General features: G+C 34.6%; 1 protein-coding gene across 1 annotated transcript in view; it reads right to left on the bottom strand.

Annotated features, from left to right (window-relative positions):
- SNTG2 (syntrophin gamma 2) overlaps positions 1 to 12,407 on the bottom strand; it is a 276,316-nt gene that overhangs the window by 19,037 nt on the left and 244,872 nt on the right. Inside the window, exon 14 of the mRNA XM_054195752.1 lies at positions 10,138 to 10,347. Coding sequence (XP_054051727.1) covers positions 10,138 to 10,347 — 210 coding nt within the window. The remainder of the gene's footprint in view (positions 1 to 10,137; positions 10,348 to 12,407) is intronic.

Below are 12,407 nucleotides of genomic sequence, written 5' to 3'. Positions count from 1 at the left end.
TATTCACCTATTTGCTTTTGAGTTAAAATACGTGCTATGCCTCTCTGTGGAAATAATATGCCATCGATATACTAAATGCTAAAATCTTAATATAACCTTGACTTTGCTTAGAATAAGGGATTATTTCCATTAAAATTAAATTAGCATTATTTTATTAATCTAATGAATATATTTTTGGAATATTGTTTTCCAGAGACAAGTCATCTATTTTACATGTAAAATAACATGATGAGAACAAAGTTTTATTTGTTCAGTAAAAACAGAATCTACTTTGCACATTATAAAAGAGACATCATCATCAGGTTCTAGTCTTTTTCCTTTTTTATAGTTAACTACCAATGAATATAGGTACAAGCCAATAACAATAGTGCATGCATTTAGCATGTTTAATTTAGTGATAACCCCAAAAAATCTATTAAAGTTAACGGCAAAGCGCTTTTGAGCTATTCAAGATTTGTCTGTTGTTATTTAATGTAAAAAAAATAAAATAAAAGCTTAGCCATATGCAGATCAAACTTAAGTGACTAAAAATCTCAAACTGAACAACCAGAAACACCCCAAACTGAGCACTTTTCCCTATTAAAGGAGTTGACTTTTCAACAAAGTCCATGATCTCATAAAGACTTAAGAAAGTGAATTGTATATAGGAGGGGACTGGAATTCTAATGGGCTAAATGTACATGAAACTATTTGCTTGTCATTCTCTATTAAACTGCAGATTAACATAATAATTGAATTTAATTGTAAGAGTTTTCCCTAGAAATCAATTACTGTCCCATATTTCAACAATATTAACAGGAGACTCTAGGGTTGCCAATTTGAACTAATAACACTTTAATATCATCCAACTGTCATTGATACTTGTTTCTTCTTATTTCTGAGACCAAAACCCACCTCATATTACATTTAATATTTTTTAGTCTTTCTGTCAGTCTGGGCATCTATAAAAAATGGGAGGAAGTTTGTAGGACTTGTCAAAAGAACTTAAATGCCTGAAACATATGGACCTAAATGATCTGCTCTTTTATTATGTATTAGAAATAAAATAATGTACTAGAGCATTTAAAATACTGTGAGGGTAAGGAAAAAAATTATACCAACAACAGACAGTTTGGAACACAGATTCTTGCATTTTATATAGCAGCTTTTTACAAGCTGTTAAATCATACAGGCGTGACAGGAGTAAGGTTTCTTAATGCATCCAATGTAGTTACCAAAACACAGAGTTTGGTAAAAGCCTTAATACGGGACCAGCTAGGTCAAGAATAAGCTTTTTTGAAAATTCCACTATTAGCATAAAAAAAACTCCAAGTAGGATGTGCAGATGATAAGAGAAACCAGAATTGTTATGGTTGTACTGAGAAATATATCTCAGCCCACATACAGAGAGTGTACTAGGAGGCGCACAAAATTAAACCCCTTAATTCTGAAGACAGCCTGCACAATCTTCTTCAACAGTCTTTCCACACAGAATTACTTGTGCTAAACCGATGTGCTTTTTAAACTCTTTGAAATTCCAAAATAGTTGAATCAAAAATGCACATATTTTGGCTTTCCCATATTTTAAAATTCTGATCGTTATTTTAGGATAAAATATTTTACATTATATAGCACTATTTTTTTTTAAAAAGCAAAACTTTAAGAAGACATTTATAAAGTATATTGAAAACATTCTCACTCTGAATTCACATTACATAAGAGAAAATGAAATGACAATGAAATCGGATATTCATCAAAAGCATGAGAGTTTTCAGAAATTTCACCCACAAATTTCCAAAGCTTAGGTGTATTTCTGTTCCAGAAAACTGTGCAAAAGGTTCAGTGAGATACTTTCTGAGAGAGTGAAGGAATGAATACCATCTGCGCTTAGAAAATGTGGCAGATTCACTCATTTGGCCATACCTTTAAGGAATTCATCACGTCACAATTAAAAGGTTATAGAACTGTCATAACTATGGATAGATACAATTAAAACCACCTTATTGAAACAAAACAGATCTGACTAAAAATCTTGTACATTTCTTCAAGATCTGCAGTTGCTGCAATCAAAGGAATTGCATCTAGTGCCCTAAAATGACTCTTTTTTACATTTTTGACTGGGTATTAGTATAAAAATTACATTCTTTTGTAAAACATGGTGCAGTAATCTCATGATTTCAAGAAGATGTTATAGTTGGGTTTTTTAAACACATCTGTGGTTCAGCATATATGTATGCAAGAGACACACTGGCACTAAAAGTAAGATTTTTCAAAGGACTCAAATAATGGCTCATTATACTTTCGCCGACTTCAAAGAAAGCTTCTATTGATTTCAGTAGAAGTGGTGCTAGTTCAGTGTTTAGTGCTTTAGAAAATAACACCTATGCTTAATATGTTCATGTTTTTAATGCTGGCTTTCTCAGGATACCGCCATGCTTGAAACTTTTGCCTTTCAGTCATCTATTACAATCTGAGACACAGTTATAAGTAAAATTCCTGTCACACAACAGCATTCTGGCTGAAATAAATATCTATCTGATCTAATCTACTTGTAATTTGTAATGCTTGTGACACTATAGCAGCTAACTGCAAAAATGGTTTTCTTAATAGAGCTCTCATTGGGCAGACTGCCTTTTCAGAAAACTTCAGCATAACTGGGATTAAGCATTAAACCACTGTCCCAGAAAGACAGACTACATGCACGTGCGACTTGAAGCAAATGTTCTGCTGCAGGGAATTGCGTTCCTATACGAAGACTGATAGGTCACCTAATTTCTCCTAAACCGCTGTAGGTTCAGTAGTTACTTGCAAGATGAGCTGATAACGCAGTTATGGATGCCTACTCACGGCCACAGCATTCTCTCTGTAATATGAACCTAAAGCTAATGTAAATCTGACAGAAGAAAGATGACTTGCTGCCTCCTCTGCTAAACAGGCAGGTTATGGCTTAAATTGGTTGTAGGAAAAACTAGTGAGAGGAATGGAGGTAGAAGGACAAAATCAAAGGCCAGCAGCTTAGCGGTGGTCATTCTCTAGCAGTGAAATTTCAAAGTGCATTTTTTAGCCTTGGCTTATGTCAGGAACAGATTGTGCTTCCTCATCTCTATGCCTGAGCAACAGCTTCGTGGTTTTGTAGCAACTCATTTTTCCATAAAGAAAAGCAAGATATGACGGTGACTTAAATGTTTTACAGTTTCCTACCTGTAGATTGTCCCAAGCATATTTTCACATACCTGAGACAGATTCTCAGTAGCAACCATAGTAATCAGGCTGGCATCATTCATCTTAGTGGATGGAACTCTACTGGTTTACTTCAGCAAAGGCACTGACTTGCTTTTGATATAGTTTGTTATTACATAATAAGGGGGTTTTTCTTTTCTGGTCATCCATACCTTCTGGAATCTTGCAGTTGAAAAAGGATTTTAAATAGAAATATCAACAAGAGACATTCCTGACTAGAAAATTCAGTTCTGAATCAATTATTCTTGGTCTGTGATTTTGTTTTTCTGCCTGACTCTTACAAAGAAATCACAAGCGGAGAATAATAGGGAACTCCAACTTTTGAAAACATAAAAGAAAATATCAAAATTCTAAGGCAATATAATTCCATAAATTTGAAATTTCATGAGAGTATCTTCTTGACAGCTTTTATCGTTTCATCCTTATTCAAGTCTATGAGATCCTCTGGAAAACAATAACAAAACTAGACTCACACCACATAGTTGCTATCTCAATCTTTGGATTTATAAATAAATATAAATATATTAAGAGATATGCATGCAAGTCTTTGGTTTTACCCTTTCCATAAGAATAATTTATAATATTAAGAATATAGTACTATTTTTAGAAATATTGGTGCAGCTTTGGGAAAATCAATACTTTATATTAGTTGTTTTTAAAATACAGAATATGTAAACAAGATGTTGTTCAATAGCCTTGTAAATTGGTACAGTCTCTTGCTTTTTTAAAAAAGTATATAGGTGCATTCCTTGATTCTCATCTCGTATCTGAATTGTTGAATTATTAATAATTTTTACAAATGTATTTACCATTAATCTGCATGGTTCTCAGCACCTTTCTTTGTGTTGGAGAATGATGGGGTTTTTGCATCAGTGTGAAAACGAATTAGAATCTAATAGTATTTCGAAAGATGACCAGTTAAAGTGGAATTGTAATAAGCTTTCTGTTCATAATGAAAACAATCTAAAACTTAATTGTGTAATTAAACTGAGTGCTCCTGGTAACAAACTGATAAGTATCTTTAATGACCCTGTAAATCTAGCCTAATTTAACTGCCATTTAATATTCCACCTGAATTTAAGGAGGATACTCACTTTGCTTATTTTTTTGTTTCAGAAATTAGTTCTGAAATCAGCATATGGTGGTGCTTCCATTCTTAAAGGGATTCCTATATACAATTCTGTTTCATATATGCTTTGTCATCATCACAGAATATGAAACTAAGATAGCATTGCCAAGTGTATTTAATATTTTTGCATTTTAAATATATTATTTGTAACTCACAAGGATTACGTTATGATCAACCAATCCTGTTTCACTCATCCTCTCAGTTTACCATGAAGAATTAATAGATTCATAAGCTAGAAATGATAATTACTTCTTATTCAGACTGCCTAATTTCCGCCAGATTTTGTTTATTTATGCAGAATTCTTTTGTTCAGTCTCAGAGGGTGATTTAGACTACCATTTCTCATGCACCCCTTCATTCCCAAAGATGCCTAGAAACAATGAGTGTGTTTGTTTCGACCATAGAGTTACTGAGACACCCAAAGTCTTCTGATCATCTCAGAAATCAGGCAGTCGGAAGAGTTAGGTTAGCTGTGATAGAAAGATGAGTGGAAAGATACCTAATCTCTGCCCAAGTCCCAGTGGGGAAACAGTCTCTAAGATCTATTCTGATTACATCTAACTTGAGTTGTAACGGGATCAATTCAAAATGCCACTGGAAAATGACTAGAAAATACCTTTGTGTTACATTCCAGGAAGAAGACCCAAGAACTAAACTTCTTTTCGGCTGCCTGAATCCAAACATCATAAACCCGTTTCTTCAGTTTTCTCTAAATCCAAAATCTTCAATTGGACTTGTACCTTTCACACTGAGGAGGAGTTTCAAATGGGGCTAATTTCACGCTTCCTTGCAGCTTTGCCACCATATAGTGGGAATGCAAGGAATACGCACCACTGACCAGCACACATCACTGTTCACATTCTCAGTGGCTTGTTGAATGCTCAACTTTAAGCATATATAAAGGCATGTTGCTAAAATACCAATTGATGTTCAGTGGCAAAAAATTGTTTAGAAGCTATTTGAACTTTCATGTAAAGGAATTTCTCCAGCTGGCTCCTGATTTTGAAATCCTGAGAGTTTATTGTTATGTCCAGTGGACTCAGAATAAAAGCCCAAATACATAAATTAATTTTGGCTCTTTTTGGAGCTGCTCAAAATATGTGAGCTATTTGTCCATTTATTTTGGTGAAAATGTAGGTTTTTAAAATGTCAGTGCAGTTTTGCACAGTTCTTTCTTTTTGATCTCTCATTGTTATCAGCGATTTTACACATCATAGAAGCAAGTAGGTGATTTGAAATATAAGCATTACGTTTCATGCTACAAACCAATTATTGGTTATGACAGGTTAAGAAGTAGTACATATGCATACAGCAACAAACAGCGAGTGGTTGTAGGAACGAGGAGATTGCATAGATCTGAGCTGCACAGGAGGGATGAGAGGGAAGCATTACATGAGTAAGTTTTCAAAAGAAAACTTTAAAACCATAAATCTTTACTGGAAAAACAAGAGGTGAAAACCCAAACCTGTCAACAGTATGGGTTCTGAAAGGATTTGTACAATAAACAATGTATGTTTCATGGAAAGGAACTTCATCTTTCTCAGATGAGAATATTATGAATGGGCTAGAAATTAATTAAAACTGATGAACTGGTAAAATCTATGACAAGATATTACAATGAAATTAAAAAAGACAAATAGAAGAGAGGATATCAAAAAGTAACCAGGACTAGACACTTAATCAGAGATAGTCTATCAAGCAAAAAGGGAAAAAGATACAAAGCCGAGGAAAGAATATTGTGTAAAGCACTTCTTCAAAGTAATTATGTGATTGTTTTGCTTTGTTTTGTTTTAATTATCAACAATGTGGTTGTAGACTCCTCTGGCACTGCATATAGATCATCCCGAAGAACATACAGTGTCTAGAGGGAAATAATAAAGTCTGCAACAGGAAGATGGTGAACTAAGGATACTATAAGATATGTTACTCTTATGTCTCATTTCTTTCATAAGTGTGGAATGCTGCTCATGGCCACAGATGAAAACAGAGACTGGCTGGATCAAACAATATTGAAAAGGAATTCACTGTTGCTTACAAAACAGAAAATGATTTGATTAATTGCATTAACTACTGTTTCTTTTTTAAGGAATTTTAATCATGGTGGTTTAGTGGCAAATATTTGTGGAAAGAAAACTGAAATGGGAATCCTATAGAAACAAAGCTCCAGGTTTGCATGCATGATTGTTCCCAATAATTACATTTGCATTTATCCAGGAAGAGACATAATCAGCAAGCAATTCTGAGTCACAATGAGCCTTTCTGGCTTACATGTTCAGCATCAAGAATCTCACTATAGAGAAAGGTTTGTTGTTAACTCTTAGGAAAATAACTAAATGTTAAAACTGCATACGAAAATATAAAATGTCCACAGAAGCAGATACACGTTAACTGAAAGATAAAGGAAAACATGGGATAACTGCATCATACATTTATATTCATTATAAACTAGTTTGGGATTTCCAGTAACAGTCACATGACATGGATTTAAGTGAAACATTATTACATTTGTGAATATTTTTTTTGTTGCTATTTTTAATGTATATTCCTCACAGGAGGAATTTGTATAGTTCCAGGAACATCAATTTTACTGCTGACATTCCTCTTAGCACAATACATTCGTATCCCTGTCCTCAACAACTATATATTATATTTCCAGGGTTTATTTGTCTGTCAAGATCAGTCATTGAGTGACAGAACAAAATGGGAAGTTCACTAGCAGTACTTGCCTTTAAGCCCAGAAAATAATCATGCAGTAAAACTTCTTGATTATTCTGTCATGATTGAGTGGAGTCCAACTTTTGACCTATTTTAATTCTTGCAGTAACTCATATTAAACAACTTTTTTTGTCTAAGCAAAGTAAATGTTTTCATCAAACTAGGTTATTCAGCTGTATGAGGATTTGAAAGAGCTTGCAGCATCTGCATCACAGCTGGAAGCATGAAGGGAAAACCTTCTTTCATGTTTAAAAGTTGCCAGATAAATGAGGAGAGTATGTAACCATGAATCCTCATGATACACAACTGCAGGCATTTCAGTGACACTGCAGCAGACGATTTTCCCCCTGCATGTTTTTTTTTCACAAGCTCTTCCATCTTGTGAAGCAGATTCCGCTTCTGGAATGGTCTTCTGCCATCCATGTAACAAGTACAAAGTTTTAAGATGCCCAAGCAGTCAGCCCAACTTTTCTTCAGCTGACAGTAAAATGTATTACTGTCACTCTTTCCTCTGTCCGCTACCAAATACTATTGCAATATCCTTCTCTGTCCTTCTGTGGAAGAAAATTGAAGACCCCAGATCCAAATCATCTATCAAGATGTTTCTGCATTAATTTAAAAATCACATCCAAGATTCAGATGAGACAAGACAATTTCCTTTGGAAAGAACTTCTTGAGGAGCGGGAAGAATACTCAGAAAGTAACATAAAAGACAACATTGAAAAAACATGGAATAAAATCCCATAGTACTGACAAGACTACCCTGAAGAGTCAAAGAATTAGTAAGAAATCCGAAAAAACGTGCTAGCCTTTTCTTTTGAAGACTGTCTAAATTGTAAAAAACTAAAAAAAAATAATAAAAAAAAAAAATTACTTCAGCTGAGCATCACTAATTGGTCTTGCACTGTTTAGGATGTTCCAGGTGAGACAGAGAGGTTTGTTGGGACTTGTGGGAGATGATTCAATTTCTAGTTATGATTGAGAGGACTTCACTGCCTGTGTGTTTTATAGAAAGAAAATACGGATATTTCTAGCACATGGATTTAACATAAGTTTGCTTGCTATAATTGTTCGTGAATAGATTCATTACATCAGGATCACTGAATTTCGCAGTTTCTCAGTCGACTCCTTTTTGTAAGCATTTGCAGATCGAAATACGGCTTTAAGATAGCTGAAAGGGAAACGATATTGTGAGGGGTATTTCTTCCTGCATTCTTCCTTGCATTCTTTCTGTCATTTAACACTGCTGCCATTTTCAGAAGAAATGTAAAAAAACCCACACAACATGGGCAGTATAAAATTCAAAAGCACCTTTGAACATATTATTGCGCCTCAACATTTCTTTTCATAAGCTGTGTAAGGACAGAATCTTCTCAGAAATAGAATTCTTATAGAAACATCAAACATAAAGGATGTGCACAGGCTAAGGTTAACAACAACTTTGTCAAAGACAAGATCCTAATGACCCTCAGTAAACAGAACCAAACTGCATTTAAGTAAGAACGGCTGAAATGACACCTGTCATGAATCTTGCCCAATCATTTATGAATAAAAATGAATTTCCACCTGCAATTATGGTCCTCCTCCAAAAGGAAGAATTTTAATGGACAACCTTCAATTTTGTGGATATAAAAATGCCAGTTCTTTTTCTATGGCTTGAAATAATCTATATAAGGTTAAGTTGCACCTCATTCATGCTGCTCTTGATAGCCTTCTGAAAAGGAAGATGTTCAAAGCAGCATTTATGTTTTGAAGGAAGAAAGAAAATAGCGGAGCCAAAAGATTTTTCACTGCTGGAGAATGACTGCAGAGCTTTGCATCCTACTGACATAGTGGTTTATAATAAACCTGAATGTATGCAACATATGGAGACAAGCACTGTAATCAGGATTTCAGTTGAATGCCTCTCCTGGAGGTTTCAGATAGGTTAAAACACAGCAGGGAGAAATACTAATGTCTTTTGTGTGACAACGGTATAGAAGATTGCTCGATTCAAATGACAAAAGATCATTGCACAAGCAAAGAATCGTCCCTTAAGATTGTTAGGTTGTAAAAGAACGATAAGTTTTGAGATTTAACAATAAATACTTCAGAAATCAAATCAGCTACAGAACCAGCTAATCTCCATTCTTATACTTAATTTAAACTATATATTATCTGCTTTTGATACTGATAATAAATAGGATCATTGAATGGTTGGTCAAACAGTCATATCATAATTTCTTGAAGGTTTCATGTGAGAAAATACTTCATGCATAATCATTATGAATTATTAATCCCTCCTTGATGCCCAGCAATTTTTCAGGAAGAATCAATTTTTTTTTTTGAACTGCATTCCTTCTCAGAGGTGCAGGAGCAACAGCATCACCATTACAAAATCTTTTTTGTTACCTCATCAGCATGAAGAGACAACTGGAAGAGTTCTAAGCAAGCACCTGCAAACCTCATCAGAATCCCACAGATTAGGAGATTTAGAAGAGCTGATTCAACACCTGTGCTAGGACTCCTGCTCCTTGCAAGCTGTGCTAACGCAATGCTGTGATCCAGTGCTCTTGCTATTGTAAACATCTTTAGGAGATCCCTGAAAGCCTGAACGTACCAGATCAAGCCTACATTTGTGCTAAACTGTGTAAATATGTTTTTAATTGGAGAAGGCCTATACTTTTAATCCATACATTCCTATACCATTGGTACAGTTCACTTAGTAGTATGGATCTAGATATTCAGGAAAGAACTTGTTTATATAACAGTATAGAGGTGCTTTAAGTTGCAACTTAAATCAAAATCAATTTATTTTTTCTGTATTCATACCACAAAATATCTCCTTTAGAAGAAAGTATCTGCTTCAGGGCAAGCACAATCATTCTTTGTACCCCACTCACTGATTCTAATAGGAGCTTAGCTACCACAATGCAAACAGACACCCACATTTAGACAACTATACCATGAATCTTGATTTTAAATTTAAAATCACTTAACTGGAAGTGCATCCTCTGATCTGAGAAAATAATTGACTTGATAATACTTATTTTACTGATGAATCAGCTCCAGGATTTAAATTATTAATTACTTACCCCTGTTCTTTGAACTTCCAAGAAAATTGCTCTTTGAAACGATTTCTCCCACACTGCCAACTCGCTGCCCAGCTCTACATTGAAATAATGACTCTTGCCATGTCCAACCATAACACTGAAACAATATGGCCTCTGGTCTTCAAGATCGAAGTCCTGATGAATACCTAAATACAAGTTTGCTTGTAGCCAGCAATCATCAGCAAGCCAGAGCTGAAAGACATGTTTCAGTATGTGATTCTTCATCTAGCAAAAACAAACAGTTAAAGCAACATTGTCTTCTGTAAGTGATGGGTACTTGGATACATTATGTCATTATGCTAATAATTACCTTGAAGAAATGTTATGAGAATTAAGTAATAATTTCAAAGACAACTTCTCTCTTTGCATCTTATTCACTTTATCCTGTATCATGTAGTCTGAGCTACTTCTGCAGTTCTAAAAGACTGTCAAAATTACCTAAAAAATATATTCATAATTTAAAAGGTGTTTGTAGCAATACATTGTTTACAGTGAAAAGGAAGGAAATCCCTAAATTGTTTGAATACAATTCAAGAACTGTGTACCAGCTTTACAGGTGAATGTAACTACTCAGTTCTAATTGGGTTCCATTATGCCAAACACCAAGGAATGCAGTAATTTATCAAGCACCCGAGGGCTAATTCTGGAGATGATAATGTGAGCTTTCACATGTCCCCTAACAGTTGCCAATGCTGCTCTGCAACTACAAGGGGAGTGAAGTGAGATCCTGCCATCACCTTCAAGATGAAGAAGACAAACTTCACATTAGTCTTTCATAATAAAAAATATCCCTGTAACAGAATGTTTTGAAAATGGAAACAAATTCTTACAAGAAACTTCCCTAATCTTTCAAGACTTCATTGATTAGCATAGAGAAAAAGAAAACTAAATAAAAAAGCTACCACTTATATATCTACGTTTTTTCACTGACTGAATTTACAAATTACAGATTTTTTAAAATTTCTGTTTATCAGATACGGTCCTTTCCTATCTCCATTTTTCCATGATGGCATGGGGCAGAAAAGACTGAAAGAACAAAAAAAGTAATTTGCAAAGAGAATGTTATTTCTTATTTTCTAAAGTCACCTGCAAATAGAAATTTCTTTAGCACTCCAGGTTAGGTTTAGGAGACTTAACTCTAGTCAAGCACATCTGAGGTAAAACCAGTCATATTTGATTGGATTTAGGTGGCTTTGAAAAGATCAGAATGCAGCTTTGCAGCTATAGTTGAAACTCCATGCACATGAAAACAAACAAAAAACTGGAATTTGAGCATCCAAATGTAATGTAAAATATTCCAGTTCATGTAAAATAAATACTTAAATGTTCAAGGTCTTGTGTCTCTCCTGTTCTGCATGCACACACAACGGCCCTCACAGGACAGCAGTGAAGACCCACTTTTTAGTAATGAAAAACAGAGGAAACAAACGCTGTGCTAGCACACCCTCCTCTGTGGATTGCTCCCCTACTCACAAACAGGATCAAAACACTCAGATGGGAACTGAAAATTTTTCTTGTGCTGGTGAATTACTGAATAACACAAAGCTAGAAAATCTAACCTTATGCAATTTACCCAAGTCTAGTCTCTTTAAGTTACAGATGTTTTGTGGGGCACCTCAGCAGCAGCACATGATACCACCAGGGTACATGGCACTTTGTTGTCAAAAATGGCCCTGCAGCTACCCAAGGAGAGAACAGTCTTGAGTAAGTTCAAAGGTATTTTACGATGCTCCTTTGGATTAGTGAAAAGAAAGCTGAACAAAATACCAGCCAATCATCTGCTGTTCAACAACTATGGAGTGACAGGCATTACATCTACATCTGCTTCAAGACTCAACGCTGCTCAACCTGGCTCATAGACTACTATATAAAAAATTTTTATTTTGCATGTGAAAATGCGATGTGTGAAAATATCAGGCAATAAAAGAAAATAAAATGTTTTAAAGATGGGTGGCTTTTAAAAATGCATCTAATATTCTTGCCCCTGAAAAATACAAGTTTTTAGTACAGTTTCAGTAAATATGGAGTATGAGGCAAGGTATAAGAAGAAACACATGAGATAAAAGAGATCACATTTTAAATCATCTGGTTGTTACCACTAAATGTCCATGAATATGGAAGTGCATGATACATATATGAATTTTAATTAATATATTTGCATATGCATGCTTGTGTATGCAAGTGCGTATTTATATGTATGTATACATACACACACAAATCTAAAACATAGCAAAAATTTTGTTTAATTTCTA

This window comes from Rissa tridactyla, chromosome 3 (assembly GCF_028500815.1).
Source record: "Rissa tridactyla isolate bRisTri1 chromosome 3, bRisTri1.patW.cur.20221130, whole genome shotgun sequence".
Taxonomy (NCBI): Eukaryota; Metazoa; Chordata; class Aves; order Charadriiformes; family Laridae; genus Rissa; species Rissa tridactyla.
The sequence above is the reverse complement of the archived record's forward strand: the minus strand, read 5'-3'. Positions and strand labels throughout refer to the sequence as shown.